The 25,703-nt window shown below is 44.3% G+C and overlaps 1 protein-coding gene across 2 annotated transcripts in view; it reads left to right on the top strand.

The window, feature by feature from the left end:
- The window catches only part of Slc1a2 (solute carrier family 1 member 2), a 125,122-nt gene that overhangs the window by 68,164 nt on the left and 31,255 nt on the right, over positions 1 to 25,703 (top strand). For both annotated transcript variants that reach the window (XM_040745930.1, XM_005064867.4), the window contains exons 2-7: positions 1,624 to 1,763; positions 3,376 to 3,528; positions 5,420 to 5,670; positions 9,404 to 9,569; positions 13,847 to 13,973; positions 21,732 to 21,965. In XM_040745930.1, coding sequence (XP_040601864.1) covers positions 1,624 to 1,763; positions 3,376 to 3,528; positions 5,420 to 5,670; positions 9,404 to 9,569; positions 13,847 to 13,973; positions 21,732 to 21,965 — 1,071 coding nt within the window. The remainder of the gene's footprint in view (positions 1 to 1,623; positions 1,764 to 3,375; positions 3,529 to 5,419; positions 5,671 to 9,403; positions 9,570 to 13,846; positions 13,974 to 21,731; positions 21,966 to 25,703) is intronic.

Here is a 25,703-nt window from a genome sequence, read left to right on the forward strand (position 1 = left end):
GAACTTGCCAGAATGGTTGCTTTCCATGCTTGCTAGCCTCATTGTAATAGGGAGAATGAGTCTGATTCTAATTTCGATGGCAGTAGGGTACAAGTTAAGGAGAAGGCAAGGGGGTGGATGATCTTGGGGGTGTGTGTCAGAGTTTGGGGAGGGACTGGCTGAGGGAGTGTGCTCACTACCTCAGAACACATTCCTCACTTCAGAACACATACCGCCTCTATTCCTCACTGGTCATTCTCTAAGTTTTGAGCTTCATTTTACTCTACAGTCCTGTCTGGAGAATTGTGTAGAAATGGGAAAAGAGCCCAGTGTACACCTAGAAATATGGTCTGTCCATGTTAAGGAGATCATTCGATAAGTTTCTCCTGCTTGCTGCATGAAGCCCTTGCTGTCTGTTTCACATGGCGGTGAAGGAAGTGGCCCTGCTTGCTCGCTGGACCTTGTGAACATGGGGAGCAGTCATACCGCTTCTTTTTGTAGGTTGTCAGAGTGACCCTGTGTGCCCACATGTGGCAGGAGGTCAGAGGTTGCTGCAATAGCAATTTAGTAAGTAGAATATAGGGGCCACTAAGAAGCTTTGGGGTTTTGGATACTGATTTTCATCTGAGTATCCTGCCAGGCTATAAAGTAATATTCCTGATTTTTAGCACATTTTGATAGCAAATACAGGAGAGAGCTTGTTATGAAAAATTAGCCATTGCCCTTAGGCCCAAAGTTTTAGCTCTGGGCTAAATTCACAATGTCTTGTTGGAATGCTGGGGCAACCGGATAGGTCCTTTCACTCATTGGCATCTAAGCCAGGGGCTTGATGAGTCTGTTCCTCCTGCCTCGGCTTATCAAAGGGAAGACGTGCGTGCTTCATTCTAAGAATCTTACTGACCTAGGAAGTGATAGAGTATGGGAGGACCGCAAGGTTCTCTTACTTCCCAAACAGGGGTTCTACAGAGCAGGCCTTCAAGATACCTTGTGTTCACTTGGGGTGGGTCATCTGGAAAATGGCCGAGTTGCATCTGAAGATGACAGAGATCAAAATGCTGCCATACTGCTTTGACTAGGAGTGGCCTTCACTCACGGGCAGTACAGCAGAGCTCTGATTTTACAAGTGACATTTTAAAACCACAATCGACTGAACTTTCTTTTAGCTGTATAGAGTGGCTTTTCCAGAGCAGAGGGGAGGCTTGAAGCTTACTACCAGGTGTGACTTTCACCTGTGTGGGATGTGGGAGAATTGAACTCGGGGGCATTCTAATTCTGGTGTAATTCAGGCCACGACCTTCCTGAAAAATGCCCCCCCCCTGTCATTAAGGAAATGAAAGAGCTCAAATTTTGTAACTTGATGTATCTGGGTTTGAAACTTAATGTTCTATAGATTTTAAAGCCTATACCAGTCAGAATCATCATGAGAGTCACTTTTGGGAAACCTTACTGTTTTTCATGGTGCTTCTTTTTCTTACTATGGGGATCCAGGGTAATGGGGGGCAAAAGCATGCGGATGTTCTACAGGTTAGCTGGAATTTAGTTGTGCCTTCATCACTCCTATTTTGTTCCTCTACTTTGCCTACAGGAGACCTCTGTTATCTCAGCCCAGGGAATCACTAATCGAGAGCTTCTTTTCTGTTGCAGTGCCAACAATATGCCCAAGCAGGTGGAAGTTCGCATGCACGACAGCCACCTCAGCTCTGAGGAGCCGAAGCACCGAAACCTGGGCCTGCGCATGTGCGACAAGCTGGGGAAGAACCTCCTGCTCTCCCTGACGGTGTTCGGTGGGTGCCCGGGGTCTCTCCTCCCCTTTCTCCCGAGTCACCCATCCCTTTCTTCCGGGATCTCCTGATTTGTGCGGGGAGCTAGCCCTGCCACGGCCCTATCAGGCACTGTTGCCTCAGTGACTAAATCTACCCCGAAACCAACTCTAACCATCTGCTCTACTCTGGAATCTGTGGTTCTCAATAACACGTGCATATATATGTCCCGTGAGTGTGAACACGCGGGTTCCCAGCCTCACTTGTGAAGACTGTTTTGAGCTGCCGGGAGAGAGGCCAAGGAATCGGCAATGCTGCAAACCTTCTAAGTGACTCCCAGCAGGCAGGCAGTAGATCACATTTAGAGAAATACTTGCATCAAGATAAGGACAAACAGGGCCAGGAAACCCCTCTAAAAGGGACCACAGGATCAGACCTTTGCCAGAAACATCATTGACTTTGACTAAGCGATTAAGTTGAGGAGGGGAGTATGGAAGAGGCCCATCTGATGCTCAGATATGTTCCCAGGCACGTTGGAGGTCTGCCTTCCTGCTTCAGGCCTCATTCTGGGGTGATTCTCTGTTCTGAGCTGTCAATACAACCCCAGTCTTGGGTTTTCTACAGGGTGTATTGAAAACAGAGTAAATGGCAGTTTCTTGTAATGACAACCACGCAGTTTCTCTTCTCAGTTCTCTCCTTGCTCTCGGCTCTTCTTAGGCTACACAGAGATGCAACTGCAGTTCATCCTCCCACCGCCTTGCTATCATTCACACCCACCCATTCACCCATCCCCTGTGCCATCTCAGCTGCCAGTAGACTAGAATCAAAACTGGGGATTGCCTGAGTTCGCTTAGAAACGGGGAACCACAGACGAGCCTGGGCTTTTTAAGAACTATCCACTGTGTAATCAAATCTCTCTCATCATAGAAAAATTTTTTAACCTGTAGAGGCAGGAAAGGGGTCTGTCTTTCAGCTATGTCCCTCCTTGTACATCTCTAGACTTAACTCCATGACCCATGTGACTGGCAGCTCCTTCCCCATCACCAAGGGGGCTGTGGCCTAGATTGTAGTCTTTTGTGGCTTATGTTGGCCTCCCATTTTCAACAGTCTAGGGCTTTTCTGGTGGAATGTAGGAGTCTGTGAAGCAAACAGCCTCTCTGCTAGCGTCTTCGCTCAATGTGCCTCCTCCCAAATTATACACCAATAGACCCTGTCCTATGCCTGTAACCTCCAGTTAAAAAGGAACACACACACTGAACAGCAGGTCCCGATGCCAGATCTGACTGAGAGAAGAAAAGATACTGCCTGCTGGGAGTTGGTTCTTCTGAGAATTTGTGGTGCTACGAGCAATCAATATCTCAAAAGATTTTGGAGTCAAGTCTTTATTTTTCCCCCTGGAGTGTTAAAAATGTTCTCTGGGCTCCTCTAGTGTTAGAATAGTTGGAATTGTTACAGAAAGGTATCTTGCTAGTTGTCAAAATCAGTTTCCCGTATGTAATGTCTTTATTTTGTGGTATTCATAGTCCATTAGGCAGACACAGGAAAAAGATGGTAATTGGTGATAGGAGGCCTTGGAGCTATCCATTTGACTAGGACAAAACCTGATTTTAGATTTGCTCTCTCCGTTCTTGGACAGGTGTCATCCTGGGGGCAGTATGTGGCGGGCTGCTTCGCTTGGCCTCTCCCATCCATCCTGATGTGGTCATGTTGATAGCCTTCCCAGGGGACATACTCATGAGGATGCTAAAGATGCTCATCCTCCCTCTCATCATCTCCAGTTTAATCACAGGTGAGAGCTCCTTCATGGTGCTGGCCCAACGTGCAGCAGAGTCCTGCCCTGGCTGTTGGGTACAGAGTAGAATTTCTGTTTGGCTGAGTCCGTGGATGTGACTGTATTGTTGCATTTCTGAGCCTAGTCCTGTTTCTAAGATCAATCACTGGTCCTACAAAAAGAAAAAAGAACATTCACTCTGCCTTTCCTTTTAACAGTCAAAAGGAGCAGCTATGTATTAAAATTGATGGTATCTTGTTATTTCATTTTTAGTATTTTCAAAAATGTGTTTTATTCAGAAACCAATATAGGAACTGAAAATGTATACTGCCTTTATTATTTACTTAGACAGATGGGAAGATGTGAATTGAAAAGAGATTAAATGCTAGGCATGAAAGCTGAGGGCATTTTTAAAAGAATAATATTCTTAATATGTGATAGCATGCTTTCTTATACTTTTGGCTAAAAGAATTAATTAATTTTAGTCTTTCCTATGTTTAACCTCATATTGGTAATTTTCTTCTTACCAGACAACATTATTGAAACAGAGTATGATGTGTTGCTTAGTGACTACTTTGGAGTTAAGGGTGGGAGGTGCCAAGCTGGTTCGTAGCCAGGTGACTTTGAGTGCTGTCCTCGACACTGGCCCCCTTGTGGATGTGGGACTCAGCACCTCCAGCTGATGCAGATGCTGGGCCAGTTGCCCCACAGCCTCCCATCAGAAACACTGGGTTTCAGATTCAAGTGTCAGGGACCTAGTGAGTTTGCCATCATTAAGCCCTGGGTTGAGTGACTTTGCGCTTCTCTCCAATCCAGATAAAATGTTCTCCTGGCCTGGCCTGCTCAGCAGATCTTCTGCAGGCCAGCTGGGAGAGACCTGGCTTCCTCGGGCCAGAATTAGACTTTGGGTTGGAGAGAGAAGTGGGTCATACATGGGTCAGATTGATTCAGAGAAATTCACACCAACTTCCTCCCCCACGTGAAGAAGGGCAGATCCCCAGAAAGGGCTTCAGTCCCTCTGTTCAGCAAAGGTAGAACTGAAACCAGGAAGTGGGCACACTGAAAAAAAACATCTGGAGAAAAAACCCACGGGAGGCTGAGGTCTGTGTGACTTAACTTGGAGTTTCCTCTCACCCCCCTCAGTGCAGATGCTGTACACGCTGCTGGCAGCTGCCTCTTACACATGTTCTCAGACAGCCACGAGAGGTTAGACATGAGGACCGCCATGTTTCAACACAAAGAGATGGCTGGGCCATGCTGACTCTCCACTTACGTCTCTAGTAATGAGACATTTGAGCATGCCCTCCATGCCCTGGCTTTGGATTCTTCTAAATAAGGACAATAAATAGTAATGGTAACATTCAAGTGAAACATTAGCCTCAGCTAGACCATTACTTCAGAGAAGATAATTTAAGGTCACAAAAATGGAAAGGACATTATTTTGGAATTAAAAAGGGAAAACTCTTCAATGCTATTTTCACGTATGTGATAGTGACTGACGGTATGTAACTCATATAGTCATCTGTAAACTATGGTCAATTGTCACCAACTTTCCTCAGATCTCAAGAATCTCAGGAAGTGCTGGATGGTGGTGGCACATTTAAACCCAGCACATGGGAGGCAGAGGCAGGTGTATTTCTGTGAGTTCAAAGCCAGCCTGGTCTATAGAGCAAGTTCTAAGACAGCCAAAGATACACAGAGAAACCCTGTCCTGGGGAAAACTTCTCAAAACACACCTTTAGAAAACAGAAATGTGACATGTAGAATTGGTTACCTATTTAGTAGGAAGAGTGCTAGCTGGCCACTAATGTGTCTGAGTGATAGGAAACCAGGGGTTGCAGTTATGTAGAGATAAGGACATGGGTAGAAAAGAACAGTACTGATCTTTCTGGATTTCTTTTAAACCCAGGGTTGTCAGGCTTGGATGCTAAAGCCAGCGGCCGCCTAGGCACGAGAGCCATGGTGTATTACATGTCCACGACCATCATTGCCGCTGTGCTGGGGGTCATCCTGGTGTTGGCTATCCACCCAGGCAATCCCAAACTCAAGAAGCAGCTGGGGCCTGGGAAGAAAAACGACGAGGTGTCTAGCCTGGATGCCTTCCTGGATCTCATTAGAAATCTCTTCCCGGAGAACCTGGTGCAAGCCTGTTTCCAACAGGTAACTCAAAGCCCCTCCCCCCCCCGTGTCATCTCTGTCCAATCTCCCACCTAATCCTTGAGAGCATAGAGACAGTTTCAACTCCAAATAGCAATTTTCTTAATATTCATGTATCCCGTCCAGGCCCAAGTGTTGGGCAAAGTGCTCTGGGGAAGGATTCTAGGCTTGATTTCTAGAATTGTTGTTGCCTGACCCCTTAATACCTTGTCACTCTGAGACTCACCTTTTCCTGTTTCCTTTTTGTTCCTGTCTGTGAGCACATTTTTGTTCACAACCCTCCAAACTGTCTAGTGGTTCTCAACACTGTCTCAAAACTTTATGTAGTAAAAAATATACCGACGTAATCCAACCAACAAAATGAGAGTCTGTAATCCATTGTCAAGATGAAACAGGGGATTGAGAATAATTTTTTAGTTGTGAAAACAGCATACATGTATAATCCTAACCCTGGTGAGGCAAAGACAGGAGGCTCCCTGAGGTTTCTGACCAGACAGTGTAATTGAATCTGCAAGTTCCTGGTTCACTGGGAGACTCTGTCTCAAAATGTAAGAGGGAGAAAGACCAAGGGAGGCTGTGATATCAGCCATTGGCCTCCACATGCACTGTCAAACACACACACACACACACACACACACCACTTACAACTTTCAAAAATAGATAATTCTTCAGAGACCACCGAGTCACCAGCCAAGGCTACAGTCTCCGCCATGTTTTCTTTCTGCAGGGCCAGCTTAGGTTGGTACACCTCTCAATCCCCATTAGCTCATGCAAAGACTAAACTGGAGCCCGTGAGTCTGCTTCAGCCCTTCTCAGGGAGCCACAGAAGAATGACACAGGCAGCTTAGAAGAAGGATCTGGATTTCCAGTCCTCAGTGTAGTGCCAGCTCCCGCTGAGCCCATATCACACCAGACTGGGATGGGTTTCTCTAATCTTTGAATGTCACTTGATAAAGAGCTGATGAACATTTAAAATGAGAGATCTACTCATCACCTCGATTTGATCATCGTCAGTGTCTGCATGTATGAAAATAACCCGTAAACATGTATTCATGTATGGAACTCTTCCGTTACACACCATAGATATGTGTAATTAAGTCAATGTGGGCTCATGTTAAAGAACACCATTCCATACAGGGAAAGTAGGATGTAGAGTGACCGGAAGCTGGAGAAAGGAATCTTACTGAGGTCCCCCTCTTCATCTGCTTGCTAGACTTGCCTAGGAGGAGGAAGTTGCTTGCTTTGGAGTGGTAGACACAAGTGGCTGCTGAGTCTATTTTGAACATTTTGAAATGTGTGTTTTGGATCCTGGGAAATTGGCTAAGAAAAAGTAGGTGGGGAGTCATGAGAGATTTGATCTCCTTCCTGTGCCTGGTCACACCTCAGATCCCTTCAGTTCAGCCTGGAAAACAAGACCAGAAAGCCCTGGGACTCGGAGTTTCTGCTCTGATCTTGTCGGAGTCAGCTTCTGTAGTGTTGGCCATATTCACATTTGGGGTCTTCCCTGGAAGATGATGGCAAAGAGCACTGTCAGGACGCTAGGGGATAGAATACTATATCAGGATCTAGTCCTCCCCTGCCATGATCCTACCTCTTCTTAGGGACACTTAGCTTTGGTTTCCCCAGCTAAGGCCAGGGTCCTATGAGGAATAATAGTGTACAGCCCTCTATTTTGAGGTGAAAATGGGTATAGATGGTCACTCTGGTTCCAAGGGCCTTGACCAGAGGGGCCATTCTTACAGAGTAACACAACATTGGCAGAGATGGAGGAGGAGGGGTGTCATCAGAGTCCTTTCTGTGTCCCTGTGGTCTGGCAGGGGTGTTTTAAAATTGCCTGTCTTGAGTGAAGGGGCATTCCTGACCAGAATTAGAAACATGCGTAAAGAAGAAGGAGAACTATTCCTAGATTGGAGGCAGCTGTCAGTCATCCTGGCTAGCTCAAGAAAGACCCTGTACGGGCAAAAGCAAGGCATCCTCCTGTCTGTGATTTAGGACTGGCTGAGAGGACATAAGCTTCCACATGTTTTCTGTAACATGGAGGAAGGCAGAACTCCTTAGTCAGGGGAATGACTGGTTTTCTATTGAAAAATAACCAGCATGACAGCTACAGATATAGACAAAGCTACAAGTAGCTGAAGGTGGGAGTCTGGCAGGAAGAAAGGTGTGGAGGTGAACTAGGAGACATTTGCCAGTTTTCAGGTAAGGGGTGCTGGTAAGTTGGACTCAGGTACTACAGCGGGTATTCACATGGTTCAACCACAACAGGCTCTATGAGACCTCAGACAGAAGACCTGACCAATGTGCCAGTGTCCTTGTCTCCTCAGGTTCAACTGGAACCCCTTCCTGTGCTGTTTGGAAGCTAGATTTTTGAAGTCAACTATGATTCTTGTTGAATCTGGATTCACTGACTAGCTAACAATCAGGGCCTTGGGTTAGTTATAGGACATTAGATGCAAGGCATTGGCTCCCTGCCTCCTACCTGGTCCTGTCTGTCACCATTTACCAAGGTCCATGATAACCTCTTCAGATTAATCCAAGCTTTGGCATCTTTACCACTCTCGAGATGAGTCATCACCTTTGCTGCTTAGAGCCTGGCAACTGCATCCAGAAGTGTCCCATCCGGTCACTTTCGTGTTCTCTCTTCATGTTGCTGTTGCCCAGAGCTTGAGGCATCCTCTCCTTGTAGCCAGGCATGGGTTTCCTCTTATCCTGCACAAGTGCATGTGGCCAGATTAACATGGGAGACGCCTGCCCGTCCTTCTCTCCTGCTCCTGTCATCTCAGTTCTGCGTTGCTGTCACTCAGCCACAGAAGGATCAAGGCAGCATAACTTAGCCTATGGTACAGGCGATGGTGGGAAGAACTCAATGATGGTCAGGCCATCTGAGTTCAAGTGGCAATTCTGCCAGTAAGTGTGACGTCTGAAAAGTCAGCTGACTTCTCCATGCATCCTAGTCTGTATCTATTCAAGGTTCAGCCATCTGTCACCTTCTATGTGCCAGCACCCACATTCTAGGATTTTGAATGATTTCTATTTTAATGCCCTTGAAAGTGGTATTTTTTGAGGCTATGATGTGAATTTTTGCATGCAGGATGCCTGACACTTTTAAAATTAGAACCACTTCCACGGATGTCGAGGAATAGCCTGAAACATAGTTGGGGATTGTTAGGCAAGGGTTAGCTGGCTTCGCTGCCTGAAAGAAAGGGATATTTTCCCACTTTACATAAGAATCAGATGATCCTGGAAAGATGCCTATTGGCAGCTGTCACCCCTGGTGCCCAGATTCCAACAGAGCCTGCTTTTGGAAGGACCCAAGACTTAGGACAGGCTTCGGGTGACTCTGTGTAGTAGAAGGAATATCTAGCTAGGTATCACTGTTTGGAAGAGCATCAAAGTTGGACATATGTCATAATTCCCCAACCAGGGGTGTTATCATGGGGAGGAAAAGTGCACACATGTCCCCAGCTTCAGCAACGGCACTGTTCAGAGTGCTTAGGGTATGAATGAATTTCATACGTTTTGTAATAATCTCGTCAGTAGGACAGTTGCACCCTACTACTTATACAATGAGATAACATGCTGTTGAGCACAAGCACAAACTAATTCCCATTTTAAATTAGCCCATTTTGTTATTTTGCAGTTAACATCCTGGGAACCTTAAACTATGCGGTTTGCTGGGTTGTTGACCTTTTAGACCACGCCTCATATTTATACTTTTTCTTTCCTGCTCCATTAGATTCAGACAGTGACAAAGAAAGTTCTCGTGGAACCTCAGGCTGAGGAGGTCAATACAACCAAGGCCGTCATCTCCATGTTGAATGAGACCATGAATGAGGCCCCTGAAGAAACTAAGATCATTATAAAGAAGGGCCTGGAGTTCAAAGACGGGATGAATGTCTTAGGTAGGCGAACTGGTTGTTAGTGTCCATCACCTCTGTTCCTACAGTGACCAACATTTCAAAAAACTGCCTTCTTCATTCAATTCTGATTTTCCCAAGCTTTCTTCAAAAAACAAAACAAAACAAAACCCAATAACTCTACTGGCCTCTAGGTGGCGCAGGAGGCTCTCTCTGGGGAACAATATGAGGGTCACTGAGATTCAGAGCTGAGCCATGAAGGAAGAGGGGTAGAAGGATTGGCAGAAGGGAGACCCCAAAGGGATATGTCAGCTGGAGATCAGGGATGGGAAAAGAGGAAGGGACTGACACTTGTCAGGCACATTACTTGACTCTGTCTAATGTTATCAGGTCACCTTATCTAACTAACCATTTTATGAAATAAGATATCCTTATCTTTCATTTGTTAAGCATTTTTTTTTTCAGATGTCACTGTGCAGGAACACCTTGCTGGTTGCCCCATCCTAGCTTCCAGTCTATAATAAAAACAGAGCTACCAGTATTGGCCAGCATTAGTTGGGGAACAAAGGGGTACTGTAGAGCCTATGTTTAACTTTCTAGGATTTCAGGGACCTCTCTTCTCAAGCTTGGTGCCTTCTCCCCACTCCATCCAACAGTTCTGGTCAGCTGGACAGATGTGGGTTTCAGCATTCACTAGTTGTCTACCCCTGGGCAAGTTGTTTCTCTTCCCCAAGTCTCAGCAGGAAAGTTGACATGGGATTGGCATAGGTTTCACAGACAGACCGTTGTAACTATGAAATGGGGCTGTGCATATAAAGCATACTAGCACATGCCCCGAGTTCTGTTCAGACAAGCTCTGACTATTATTAAAAGTAGACGAGGAACTCAACCCAAAAACATCTCACAAAGTGAGGGGGTGAGGTTTCCCTCATGGGATTGGCTCTAAATTTGCCCAGTTTTACCACCCACCCTCCCATCTTAGGGTTTCAGGGTGGGCCTACACACCTCAAATTCCACCACTCACCAGTATTATGATGTCAAGAAAAATGGGACATTTGTTCATAAGATGGAAAGAACTGGAAAAATTTGAATTTGTAAGCAAGGCCTCCCAAGCAAGGTTTCTAAGGACTCAGGTGAGAACTCCTGTCCTTTTGTCATCTCAGAGAACAAGTGCCCTTGCCTCCTTGGACTGTTATGGGATAAACTTGAATTTTAGGTCAATAACAAATAACAGGTATTTAGCATAAGTCTGTCCCAAGTGCCTGGACTATTCTAAAACGAAGGGGAAAAAAAAGAGTTCCTGTGTATCTGGAATTCAGAATGTGAATGGGAGTCCTGTTTGATTGGTTATTCTGTGCATGTGGTCCTTCTCAATGGACAGGCATACTGTAGAGAGGGAGGGAGAGGAGCAGGCAGGCCTGTAGTCATAGGGCTGAAGCCCATCTTTTTTGTTTGGACTGGAAAAAAGCAAGTTGGATAAGATAAGGGAAGGTGAGGGAGGAGATAAGCCCAGTGGATTGCCAGGCAACAAGTGATCAGTAAACACAGGTGACAATCCCTGAAAGGCCAGAGGTGGTTGCAGGAAGGAGGAGGAAGTGTGAGAGTCCTGAGAAAGAGGCTTTGCAGCCAGGCCAGCAGCCTCGCTCTTCACTGCAAAGATATCTACAGCCCTTTTGAGTTCTCAGCTCCCCAGGCCCCTTCTGGTGGGTCATGACTTTAGATCCCACCTCCTTGGAACCCCTCCTCTTCAGAAGGTCAATACTTTGAAGTAAATCATTCAGACAGTCCTAATCTTTTCCAGAGTCTTGATGAATTCTAGAAAGTCACATGACCTTTGGCAGTGCCTGGGAGTTTCAAAACACTGGCAACTCGCTCAACCCCAAAGACCAGTCTAAGAGGGCTTTGTTCAAATGAAACACCCCTGTTCCAGTGAGCAGTTTCAATTAGGCAATGTTTACCCAGGGAAATGGCAGGCTGAATCTGGTGTTCCATCCAAGTACACAACAAGGCACTGTGAAGCCAAGGGAAGTTAGATTGTTGAGAAACTTCCCATTTGCCAATCACAGCTGAAATAAGGTTCTTTCCATGGTCTTGCAAGGACAGAGTTAGTAGCTTTGTTTTTTGTTTTGTTTTTCTGTATTTCTGTTCTTTGATTTTTGGAAAGTCCCAAGGACTAGGCATTGCAATACAGGAAGATACAGCCCAGGTTCTGCCTTCCACTTCTTCAAGGACATGTTTTCCCCCTAGGAAACCTAGAGAGCTACAGTGTGTAGTGCAGCACTCCTAAGATTCCAGCACTTAGAAGGCCGAGGCAGGACCAGTCAAAGACCACCTTGAGTGTAAATCAAGACTGGTCTCAGAAACCAGCCAAACAGATGAACTCCCAAACCAATTGCTCCTTTAAAAATCTTTTTTTGTTTGTTTTGTTTTTTGTTTTTTTTTGTTTTTGTAAACTCATAGATACTCAAGTGTCTGCCATCTCTGAGGGGAGTCTTCATTCTAATTATTTGGGACCTTAAGACTTTGTACATCATCAATTAGTATTAACCAAGCAACAACTGGACTTCTCATCTTGAGTTTTCACAGATGAAGTCTTTGTCATCATACCCAACAAACTGCCCTCCAGAGTTTGAAAGAAGGGTAGAGGAAGAATTGGGACCCAACTTTCCATATAATTGAAAATTAGTTCATTCTACCCCATATCCAGTCTTCACTGAGCCCCGTCTTCCTTGGGTCAGCAACTCAATTGTGAAGTCACTAATCAATCCCTCAGGTCAAGAACCAAGGACGAGAGATATTAAATTCCAAATACTAACAATTAAATACAAGGGCTGCCTTATTTCTCTTAAGAGAGATGGGATCCTACCAAGTATAGTTAACTAGGTTCATAAATGTTTGGTATAGAGAAGAAGGGTGGCTTTGGGGGATGTGAAAAAAGGGTAAAAAGAAGTCAGAGGCTCAGAGAGAAGGAATTTATGTCTAAGAGAATCAAACTACAATGCCGTGATGCTTAACTGGCTATAATAGGAGAAGACTGGAAATGAGGCCTGCTAATCTGAGGCAAGGTAGGGTAGGGAAGAGGGTGGGGAGAGAATTGGAAGATGGCTAGTTCTTCAGAATCAGAGGATAAACCAAATGGACAAGCAGTGTTCTGTAGCTGGGAGAGTAACCGTAACTTACACTCCATGTACGCAGTCAGGATTAGGTCACCAAGACTAGGGATGGGTTAAGGGCAAAACCATGACTTATAGTCCCGAGGCAATACTGGGACTACTGTTAGCCACAGAGTGTACCCAGTCCCTGGGTGTGTTGAGGTGAGCATGAGGTGGGGAACGGGTGGGGTGGGGTAGTGAATCTCTGGCAAGTGATACCAGGCTTGGTTTTTGAGGAACTAAAAATCAAGGGAGTGTCACCAGGTTCTTAGACAGGTGATGAGGCAAAAGACCTGGGGTTGAATGTTAGATTTGCTTCAGGATGAAGTAAAATTAGGCTGCCACCGAGAGGGTGGGGAGTGAGCTCCCCAAATCCTTCCTGCCTTGCATTAGGATGGATCCTGGAGGCTGATGTGTGATTGAACTAGGAAGTCAAGAAAAGAGAGAAGATGGCTGAGGGGGTAGGAATTGGCAAGATCTAACAATTAACTCTACCTTCTGGCTTGGTTATCCTGAAAAAGATTAAGAAAAAAATGACAAGTTGAATTTTAGAAAGGGTGATTAATAGGGGTTTCCTAGCTAGTTTGGATTTCTTGTTCTTTCCTGTTTTGTCATTTCTTCTTCCTTCCACATTTGCTATGTAGCTGGAGGGTAGTCCCAGGGTGAAGTGTACCTGCCCTGTGTTATCTCAGAACAATACCAAAATGGTCTAGACATTTCTCTAGCAAGAGCTTTATGGACTAGTTAGTCTCTGCTGTTCCAATAGTGGCTCCAAAGTTTGCATGACAATCCCCGAGTCCCGACAGGCTCCTCTCTGTTAATCTGTGTGATAATGGGAGCTGTTCACACGTGATTTGCTAAGTGAGGAGGAAGATAAGACTGCACCTTTCATTTTGGAATGAAAATGACTTCCTTTTCTTCAAGGAATTCACACCTGAACTGCTTAGAATTTAGCCTGCACATGTGAAAAATGTCAAGAAAAGCAACAGTTATAGGATGGGGGATGGCTTTCAGTGTGAAATGTAATGCTTTTTTTTTTTTCTTCTAATTCCTAATTTATCCAAGGGTGACTGGCAGGCAGAATTGGCCCCATACATCAGTCATGCTGAAGAGTGAGGGAAAAGAAGCACACACTTGATCATTTGTCCTGAGTAAAGTTCTTGTTCACAGGTCTGATAGGGTTCTTCATTGCTTTCGGGATTGCCATGGGGAAGATGGGTGAGCAGGCCAAACTGATGGTGGAGTTCTTCAACATCCTGAATGAGATCGTCATGAAGCTAGTGATCATGATCATGTGGTAAGTTTACTTTGTCTGACATAATTGTAATGGTGCCATGTAAAGCCTTGGGGTCCCCAGAGGACAGTGGAGTCCCACAGTATGAAAAGAATGTGTGTGGACCAGGGGGGGTGGAGAAGGTGGTAGACATTCTCCTCCTTTCCCTCTGGCTTCCCTTTCCCCACAATGGGGATTATCCGCCCAGATCTGATGTGTCACCTAATTCTGTTTGTCCTTTGACTTGAGGATGGATTTTATCATTTCCCATGTCCATCCCAGCTCAGGCTTCTATAAGGAAGTGCTATACACTAAGTGACTTGCTCACTCCAGATATTTCTCCGAATTCAGAAAGCTGGAAGTCCGAAATCAAGGTGTCTGTATGACCAACTCTAGCACATTTATCTGAGTTATAGAAGAAACAACCCAGGGGAAAAAGAGGTAAAGGACATTGCAGGTTCTTTCCCTAGAGCATAGTTTTAGTCTATTGCTGTTGCTGTAACACCATACTGCAAGCTAGGTACAATTAAAAAGAGAGGAATTTTGAAAATCACAGGTTGGGAGACTGGGAAGTACAAAATCAGTCATTAGCAGACTTGGTATCTGGTGAGGACCTTATCCTTGCCGATGAATCTTTATGTGTGTCCTCACGTGGTGGAAGGAATGAATAGACTTCACCAAGGCTCTTCTGTTAAAACACTAATCTCATTTAAGAGGGCTCACCTCCAAGTGGCCCATCTGCTAAACCACTGTTCTGAGGTTATTACTCAACACATAGGAATTTGGGGGACAGAACCCTTTAAACTTTAGTAGACACTAGTCTCATTCATTTGAGTGTGACCTAATCACCTCCAAAAGCCACACTTCTACACACCCAGTATTAGAACTTAAAATTTTAAATAGGGTGGAAGCACTATATTCAGTTCATCAAAATGGCCAATAAAATGAGGAAAAAGAAAATCAATAGGATAATAACATTCCATAATGTGAGAATTAGAAGAAATCCACATTATCTCCACAGAACCAAATGTGGTGATGTGTTTGTGGTTGATTCTTATTAAAACTCTAGGAATGAGAGGCCAACGGGAGGCTTTGAGGTTTCAGTTCAATAAGGTAACTAAATATTAGTTTTGGCATGTTCACCCCATCATCTCATTGAACTTTTAAAATAAAAAGGGATAAAGTTATGCTGGTAAAATGCAGTGTTCCTTTTGTAATGGTGCTGGGTTTTCAGCTCCTCAGGCGATGCTACGTGTTTGAGTGTTTATTTTGTATAAGCTTAAGCTAACTTGGGATGCTGTGTCCTTTAGGTCCACCCGAGTCTTCTACTGGCTTGGTAGATAATGACCCAAAGCAGCACCAGCCTGTTGCTTGAACAGTATTTCCTGTCCTTGTTGCCTAGAGTTTCCAGCAGTATGCACATCCTTGCAGTAAAGATGCAGATGACCTTCACACCCAGTCATTTCCACAGAGTCCTTGAGGGAATTAGGTTCTTCGAGGAAAGCTGATAAAGCTTTGGAATGGAGAGTGTGGATTGGGAACTTCCCACTTGGTGAAACCTTCACCTGTAAAGGTTTAGCAACTTGTACCTGGGTTTAAAGAGGGCTGTGAGTCAGGCCTGCAGAAGGTTCCTTATAGGTTTCTATTACCCCATCCAGGAAGGTAAACAGGTGTTTATTACTAGCGGTCCATTCCTAACATTCTTTGGGTGCCTCATCAGCATTACCATTTGATAACACGAAGCCTGTGGGAAGGTTCAGGGTAAAATAGGTAGCACTGTTAGCTGACCACTCAAAGCAGATATCACCATTGTCTTAGGACTTCTATTGCTGTGACAAAACACTATGACCAAAGAGCACGTTTCATTTCGGGGAGGAAAGAGTTTGTTATATTAGGCTTACACTTCAGCATTGCTGTCAGGACAGGAACTCAAAACAGAGCAGGATCCCAGAAGCAGGAACTGATACAGAGGCCATGGAAAGGACTTTCTTTTACTGGCTTGCTTCCCATGCCTTGTTCAACCCAACTTCTTATAGAACCCAGAACCACTTACTCAGGGAGAGCACCACCCACCATGGGCTGGGCCCTCCCCCATTGATCACTAAATTAGAAAATTCCTTACAGCTGGATCTCATGGAGGCATTTCCTCAGCTGAGGCTCCTTCCTCTGATGACTCTAGCTGGTGTCAAGTTGACACACACAACCAGCCAGTGCAATCATATTCCTTATGTAGAGGTGAGAATAGATAGAAAAAAAAAAAAGCAAAATCTAGCATCGTGAAGATAATGTAATTTGTGTTGTTAGTTTCATTTTTTTTAAATTATTTTGAGATACACTCTCATGTAGCCCCAGCTAGCCGAAATATGCTATTAGTCAAGAAAGACCTTGACTTGATCCTCCCTCTGAGCATTGGTAAGCACCTCACGTCTGGTTTAAAAGTTATAATCATTAAAATGTAAATTGGAATGATTTTTATCTTGTTATGTTCTCAACCTTCAATTATTATATTATTAAATTAACTCATCTATTAAAGAAATTATCATTAAGTCATAACTAAGACCATTTTTTAAATATGCTTGGTATTAATTTGTTAACTTTCCATGGTCACATTTTTTAATTCTAATAATACCTAGCAAAACAGATCTTTCAGAAGCCTGTTTTCTGCTGATCACTCTAAGCACAAAGGTTGAGTTGCCCAGGGTTGCAAAGCTGTATTGTCCTAACTCAGTTTCTTTCGGAGTTCGAAGTAGATGAAACCTAAGAACTTCTAGCTGCAAGCCATGTGACCTTAGGCAAGTTAGACCCATTTAAATCCTAATATTCTGATTAGTAAGAGAAAATAATTGTAAAATCCATATCATGAAGTTGCTTCGAGAATTAGGTGAAATGGTGACCCCAGTCATTGAAACTATTTTATTCCCAGAAGGAACATAGCATTTCTGTGAATAAGCCTGTGGTTATTCTGTTTGACCATTATGACTATCAATCCAACCCTTATTCCTGCATCTCTGTGTGTATCAGTCTTTAAGAAGTCTGAAAACCCCATGATTTTATTAAAAGTTCTATAACCTCATTTTTTGAAAATTCTTCAAATTTTTTCCAAACCCTGAAAAACTCAATAGGAAGCAAAACTTCCCATAGTCTCCCTCTACTAGAAAAAAGAGGGATCATGCCCTCTCTTTGTTTCTACCACCTGACTACTGGTCCTCCACCATCCATACTATTAAAGGAAGAAGCATTCAATGGAGCTTGTTAAAGCTGGGAAGGATGGCTTTCTGCAGGGCTGCCTCAAAGGGGATAGGGACCTCAGCAATGTGCTTTTATAGTGATGGAGAGAGGCTAGGCTCAGAGCCCAAAATATCGGAAGGTGGGAATTTATAACCAATGGGGCGGGGGCACACCAAGAGTCAGAGGAATCCTGCTAAGGACCTAGCAGAATTCTTGTTGAAGTTAGGCCAGGTTGGCCGGAATACTGCTTGGGGGATGGTGGACCATGAGGAACCCTATCAGAGGATGGGGATGCTTTGCTAAACTGACTCAATGGAATTCCCTGTTGAAGCAGTGCTTTAAAGGAAGGAGAAAAACGGAGCCTAAAGATGGAGGGATCTAACTGAAGTTTGTTAACGCAAAGAATTTGTTTTTTCAATCCATTTGTTCTTTTGCTCAATAAGTAAGGCCTTCTAAACTGACAGTGATGTGGTATAATGATGAGTGCCTCAGAGGGAGGGTTCTGGCCTTCATGGGTCTCACATGCTAGTGAAAGAAGGGAAGGGAAGAAAGACAGAGGAAGCAAATGTGGATTCAGACAACAAAAGCAGAGTGTGGAGTAGAGAGTGAAGGAAGTAGGTCCAGTGGCCAGGTGAGCTGTGTAGGAACAAGGCATGGTACACACCTGACAGCAAGGGGAACCTACAGGAGGGTCCCAGAGAGAGGCCGCAGGGAGGGGAAGGCTTCTGAGGATCAGAAGCCACCGGGGTGAGAAGGGTTAAGATGGTCAGAAGAGCGAAGGCGGAGAGACAGACAACACTCAGAGTCTCCAGGGCTCTGTGGGTCACTCATGGGTTGGATTTCATGGATTTGTGACCGGAAGCTGGGGGGGCGGGCAGTGACCTTGTAAACAGGATACAGAGCTGAGAATTACAACCCACCTGTGGGCATCATGGAAATATTCTCTCCTTCTATCCCAATGACTGTGTCCTGAACTGGAAATGGATCCAAGAACTGCTTAGTTTCAGAACTGTTGGGTGGAGCCTTAAGCCTCTGTTTGTACTTAATTATGGTCTTGTTTGTTTCAGCTCATGAGTTTTGAGCTTTGGACTTTGGGCATTTCCCCCTTTCTTTTCCATGGAATCTCATCTCCAAGGAGCTCATTCAGTAATATGAAAGCCCAGGAATACAGCTCAAGTCAGGTGTAGGGAAATAACAGTGAAGACCAAGGGCAAAGGCTCTTTTATACCCCATTAATACTCATTCAGTTTGGGCGGCCAAGTGTTTGGAGTAGCAAAGGCTCCTACATTCCATATTCCCCCACTCTTCTGCTTCACCTTGTGGCATTTGGTTAACATTCTCTATCTACAATGGGAGTTGGTGCCTATCCCCACTGCCCAAGCCCCACCGGTGCCTCTTTCTAGTCCATCGGGCTCTGGCTCAACTGTACTGGGCCTGGGGAACTTCGTAGCTGGTCTTCCTTGGCAAAATGCCTTGAAAACATGTTTCCTCTATTCTACAAATTACTTGACCTGTGGAGAGGCATGGAGAATGACAGAGAATTGAATAGTATCCTAAATAGCTCATATCTGTGTTTCTCTGGACAACTTTAAAGGGTGATTGGTGTTTGGAAAAGAATTAACCTCTTGGTTTATGAAGATAAACCCCTTCAAGGCTTCATAGAAAGGCATTCTTTTACATTATTTAAGTCACAGCGACAAAGTGCTGACCCCTGGGGCACCATAGCTGATTTATGAGACGTTGTGATTATGGGCACACCAGAAGAATATCAAATGGCAAGAAACATGAGGGTTAAATGTCATGACAGAAGGCTTGTTTCACACTCCTATTAATGTCCAGAGAAGCTGTTCTCAACCATGGCCAGCCTGCAGCCCAGAGAAAAGCAAGTGAGGAGAGATGCACACTCATGTAAGAGCAGTGCCCACAGATGCACACTCACGTATGAGCAGTGCCCACAGATGCACACTCACGTAAGACCAGTGCACACAGATGCACACTCACGTAAGAGCAGTGCCCACAGATGCACACTCACGTATGAGCAGTGCCCATAGATATGCACTCACGTATGAGCAGTGCCCACAGATGCACACTCACGTAAGACCAGTGCACACAGATGCACACTCACGTATGCACACTCACGTATGAGCAGTGCACACAGATGTGCACTCATGTAAGACCAGTGCACACAGATGCGCACTCACGTATGAGCAGTGCACACAGATGTGCACTCACGTAAGACCAGTGCACACAGATGCACACTCACGTATGCACACTCACGTATGAGCAGTGCACACAGATGCACACTCACGTATGAGCAGTGCCCACAGATGTGCACTCACGTATGCACACTCATGCATGAGCAGTGCACACAGATGCGCACTCATGTATGCACACTCACGTATGAGCAGTGCACACAGATGTGCACTCACGTATGAGCAGTGCACACAGATGTGCACTCACGTAAGACCAGTGCACACAGATGCACACTCACGTATGCACACTCACGTATGAGCAGTGCACACAGATGCACACTCACGTATGAGCAGTGCCCACAGATGTGCACTCATGTATGCACACTCACGTATGAGCAGTGCACACAGATGTGCACTCACGTATGAGCAGTGCACACAGATGTGCACTCACGTATGAGCAGTGCACACAGATGTGCACTCACGTAAGACCAGTGCACACAGATGCACACTCACGTATGCACACTCACGTATGAGCAGTGCACACAGATGCACACTCACGTATGAGCAGTGCCCACAGATGTGCACTCACGTATGCACACTCATGCATGAGCAGTGCACACAGATGCGCACTCATGTATGCACACTCACGTATGAGCAGTGCACACAGATGTGCACTCACGTATGAGCAGTGCACACAGATGTGCACTCACGTAAGACCAGTGCACACAGATGCACACTCACGTATGCACACTCACGTATGAGCAGTGCACACAGATGCACACTCACGTATGAGCAGTGCCCACAGATGTGCACTCATGTATGCACACTCACGTATGAGCAGTGCACACAGATGTGCACTCACGTATGAGCAGTGCACACAAGTGTTCATTCACATTTAAGCTTCACAGCTACTTGGCGATGTTGGAGTTAACCCCTCTAACCCCAATGCCCACACTGGAAAAATGAGAATATGTCACCGAGTGAAGGGCTGAACAGAGTCCAAGGTTTCTACCTTTAAGGACTTGTGTCTGCTCTCCATTGCCTTTCTTTCACTTAGGAAAGGACTGGGGCCAGGACTCATTGCCAGGAGGGAGGGAAGGAGGGAGGGAGGGAGGGAGGGAGGGAGGGAGGGAGGGAGAGATATAGAGGGGAGAGAAGAAGGAAGAGTCTGCTTAGAAAGTCCTTTCCCACCCCCACCCCCTTGTTGGGAGTCTTATTTGGGGATTTTATTTTCTTCTTAGGTATTCTCAAAAATATGTCTGTAATTATTAATGAGGTATAAAACTTCCTACAAATATCTTATTTCAGTCAGATACCATCAGAATGTGAACAAATTCATGTCTGACAACACCTCTAAATTGTCATAATTAATTATAATAAAGAATGGTCCCAGACTAGCAAAAACTAAGTCAAGACCAGTTTCCAAGCACTCTATAAGATAACGGCAGCATAAAACGTCAATGTGGGGTAAATTGGTATATGGTGATTGTATGCCTACTTACAAGGAACTGGACCCATGTGCTAAAGGGAAGGAGTTCCGCTTGGTAAGAAAAACTCCCACTTCTGGGTTTTCCCAAAGTGGGGATGGTTCTCCTTATGGCTTTGTGGGCTTGGACTAGTGACTGAACTTTTCCAAAGGACGGTTTCCTTAATTACTGAGTGGTAATACTGACAGGCAGCTTTTAGGGTTGTGGTCAGGTTAAGTGAGGTTCTGAGTATGCAGGCCCTGCTGTAGTGCTTGAAACACAATGAACTGTGCCAGCATCATTGCTCTTATATAGGGAGAAAGCCTTTCAGGCTTAAAAGTCACCAAACAACATTAGTTTCAGTGCTCTCCTTGGCTCAGGTGCTTTTATTTTGGCAGGCCCCTCTCTCATTCCTTCCCTGCTCTTTTTTCTGTTCTCCCCATCATTTTAAGTATATTCCCTAACATCCAAGATTCAAACAACAAAAAAAGGACATTTACAAATCCCAGTTTATACATTTCCAGAAGGTTCCTCAAGTTAGTCCCCAAATTCTAGGAAGGAATTGAAGAACAAAGATGTCAAACAAGATTCCAGAGACACAATTCATGTCTCAGCCTTTAACTCAGTGTTTACAGAAAGATAAGCTAAAAGATGACAAGGCACGTCCATCCCCTTTATTCCCAAAACTCACCTTAGCAATAAAGTTTGCCTTTGAACTTAAATTGTCAGAACATGCGTCACTATGACCATAAAACAGTTAAGCCGGTCAATTCAAAGTACTGAATCTTGTTCTCATTCTCAGCAAAACACGGGTGCAGTTCTCAGGTGGGATTTAGGTTTTGAATCTCTTGGTTAGTGATCTGTTCAATGCTATTGTTTTCTTTTGTCTTTTTCAGGTACTCCCCGCTGGGTATCGCCTGCCTGATCTGTGGGAAGATCATCGCCATCAAGGATTTAGAAGTGGTTGCTAGGCAACTGGGGATGTACATGATCACTGTGATCGTGGGTCTCATCATCCATGGGGGCATCTTTCTCCCCTTGATCTACTTTGTAGTGACCAGAAAAAACCCATTCTCCTTTTTTGCTGGTATTTTCCAAGCCTGGATCACCGCCCTGGGAACAGCTTCCAGGTAGAGAGCAGGAGAAACCACCTTTCTCCATGCTGGTTCTCTTGTTGTGTTTGCCACTTCCTGTTTCCCCAAATCTTCCCTAAAGTCAGTGAGAACAGCTTTCACATCATATGAAGATATTTTCTAGAAGGTTAACGTTTTGAACTTTTGGCTTGTCCTGGGCAATGCTGTAGCTTCTGGTTAGCCATGTGGCTGATCAGCAACTGGACTAGAAACACATCCTCATATTAAATGTTTAGTTGGTTGCATGGTGTGAATTTGCATGCCTAGCACACTCCCCGAAGCATTAATGCAATGTAGTATTCAATATTACTCAGAGGTTGTAGCATGATGTTGTTCACTTAACATACCACCTATAGTTTAGGAAGTGTTATTATTTAAAAAAAATCTATTGAGGTTTTCACCAATATTTTTTCAAAAGACGAAGAATCAACTTACTTTGAAAAAGATGTATCTATATTTATGTTATGTGTGCGTGTGAGTGACTGCATGTGTGTATGGGCTCTCCATACGTGCCTGGTGCCCTCAAAGGCCAGCAGAGGGAGTTTCAAGCAGTTGTTGGCTGTCCTGATGTGGGTGCTGAGAATTGAACCCAGGACCTCCGTACACTGCGGAGCTGTCTTGCCAGCACTAGGAAAAACAATTCTTAAGGGTAAATGGTGATTTTATTTTTCAGCGAGCAGAAACCAGCTAATTCGCTGACTTTAGTATAAACCTCTTAAGGGACAATTCTGCCCTAAATTTCCCCCCTCAAAGCCTGCTTAAATAATGTGATCATGATAGAAAGTCAGCTCCTGCTTCATTATCTATTTCCAGTGCCGAGGAAATCACTAAGGACCTCAAATATAGGCAACAAAGAAATAATTTTTTAAATCTAATCTTGGACCAATGTTAACCAAAACAGAACAAAACAAGCTAAAAAGAAAAAAAACAAAAATATCTACAATTGCAGAATTTCAAAGACTGAAAGTTTTACTTTTCCATACTGAATTTGATGCTTTACTTCTAATGTCTGTCTTTGTGCCACAAAACTGAGCCCAAGATCATGAAACAGGCAACTCAGAGCCCAGCAAATGCGGAAACCCAGAGTGGAAGGCCATCAGGTCCAGCTGATGAGCCTGTGACCTCCAGCTCCTGCTGTGAGGTCCCCACTCAACGACACAGCATGGCTGGAGGATCCAGGCCCTATTCAGGCTGTCAAAGTTGCCTCATGTGACCCAACAGCCGGCTGGGAAGCCAAATTATATTTGCATATTGCAAGCCAGGAGCATTCATTATGAATAGAATGAGCTTACAGAAAAGGCTGAAATGTGCACAATACTGGGAACCACATTCAGCATCATGTTTTCCTGAGATGAAGGGAAACACTTCAAAATTTCCCTTTTACTTCCTTATGCTTTAAATTCCCTGTAGATAAATATTTGTATCCATGAAAATGCTTCTCTTCAGAGAAAATGTAAACCATTCCCCCTAAATAAAAACCAACCTTATTTACTTTTATTTTTTTATTTGATCATAAATATGGGATGTCTCAATAGCGATAAAGTTCAGATGGAGAAGAAAATTTTGAGGAAGACCAAGAACCTCACCAGACAAGTATTTCTTCAGCTAATAACAGTATGCAATAACCTTTATACTTATAAATCTTCCTTTTCTTATTTTTGCTTATGATGCATAGATGCTGCTCTAGAAACCTATTTTTTTCCATGGGTCAAGAGATCCTGAAAATCTTGTCTATTAATATAGATCTTTGCTGCTATTTTTGTGAACTTCATTATAGTATACAGGTTATTAAAAAAATGCTGGAAAGGTAGTTTAGCAGTGAAGAGTGCTTGCTGCTCTTGCACCTGGGTTTGGTTTCCAGCACCCAAATGGCAGCTCACAGCCACCCATAACTCCAGTTCCAGGGGATCCAGAACCCTCTTTTGCTTCCCTAGGTACCAGACATCCATGTGGACAAAGCACTCCAGCACTTAAAAAAATGAGATACTAATAATATACCTACTGTACTGCACTGCATGTGCAGAGGTGCAAATCTAAAGCCTGCCCATTAAACAGGGCTCTGCCTGGCTCCCCGATGATCCCCTCAGGATGCATTCTAGACCTGGACTTGCTGAGTCAAGGGGTGCAAACAGGTAGTTTTGAAATGCATCACCAGTTAACATTTCAGAAAGTCCAGAATTTAATGTGTTTGAGACAATGTCTTTCCCCACCCACTCACCAGAGTCTGTGTTGCTTTGATGGATGCCGATCTTATTGGTGGGGAAACTACTCAGCAAATTTGCATGTATTTGATTACAGATGAGAGAAAACATCTTTTTATTTCTCCCCATCTCTTCCCTCTTGAGGCATGTGTGAGCCAGCTCATTTTCCTTTGTGGGTACTCATCCTTCCCTGGATGGTTTTCAAGCTCACTTTATGCATACGAATTATTAACTCTTACATCACATGCTACAGATGAGAAGCCTCCATACTAGACATCTGTCTTGAGAAGAAATAATGGCCAGGTGTTGGTGGTACATGCCTTTAATCCCAGCACTGGGGAGGCAGAGGCAGGCGGATCTCTGTGATTTCGAGGCCAGCCTGGGCTACAGAGCAAGTGCCAGGACAGACTCCAAAGCTACATAGAGAAACCCTGTCTCAAAAAAAGAAAAAAAAAGAAAGAAAGAAAGAAAAGAAGTAATGATGTTTGACACTGGAAGTTTTTTCTTTACATATATTCAAAGCTGTAAATACACCATTCTACTCAGAAATTCAGTTTTGCTAAAATATTTCTCTAATTATAACATAATGTTTTAAATTTTCTAATGCTCTTGTAAATTTGTTATTAAGCTATTTCAAAAATTATTACTATTTTTCTTTTGAAACCCATTATCCTAGTAACTTTAAAAGAAAAGACAAATCCTGAAGAGATATTGGGAGTATATGCTGGCATTTAAATCAAATTCAAATGCTTGAGTTATCTCAGCAAAGCCTCAAATATTAGACCCATTTCCTTCCTCCTTATTCTGTATTACAGGGAGAAAAATACGTTTTTAATTTTCACTTAAAATGTGGCTTTTGCCTACATGTGGAGTTTCCCTTTCTTAAAAGGCAGTGGGCAAGACTCACATTCCAAGAATTAAGTCTTTTTTTTTTTTTGCCATAATGGACACAAGGGGAAAAAAATCCAATGTCCAGGAACTGCCCATTAAATACTACTGTGCCTCATTGTACTGAAGGAAGACTCCAGCTATATCCTTTTCACATTGCTGTAACTAAACACCTAAGGAAGAAAGGTTGTGTTGGCTCAGGGTTTAAGGAGACACAGTCTATTGTGGTGGGGAAAAGATGGACACTGGAACAGGTCTGTTCATGACAGAGGGAGCTGGTGAGACTGCCTTCTCACAGTGCCAATCAGAAGGCAGAGATGAGGTCAGAAGTGGAATGAAGGCTAAAAGCCTCAAGGTCCATCCAACTGTCCTATATCCACTTAAGCCTTACCTCCTGAACATTCCAAACCACCCCAAACAGGGCCACAATACCAAACATGCAAAACTGAGAATGGCTGACAGGCTCTTCTTGATGGACACAGAGGCTGGTATCAGAGAGGAATGTGCCCCAGACCTCTGGCTTCAATGCATGCCATTAATCATAGGAAGGATCTCAAGTATTGGACATTGTTATTAGCAACATCCTAGGGCCTCTCAAGTGGGAGCCAAAAAGCAACGCCAGAGTGTCCCGTCTGTCAGCAAGGGA

The sequence above is a fragment of the Mesocricetus auratus genome, unplaced genomic scaffold (genome assembly GCF_017639785.1).
Source record: "Mesocricetus auratus isolate SY011 unplaced genomic scaffold, BCM_Maur_2.0 Super-Scaffold_100004, whole genome shotgun sequence".
Taxonomy (NCBI): Eukaryota; Metazoa; Chordata; class Mammalia; order Rodentia; family Cricetidae; genus Mesocricetus; species Mesocricetus auratus.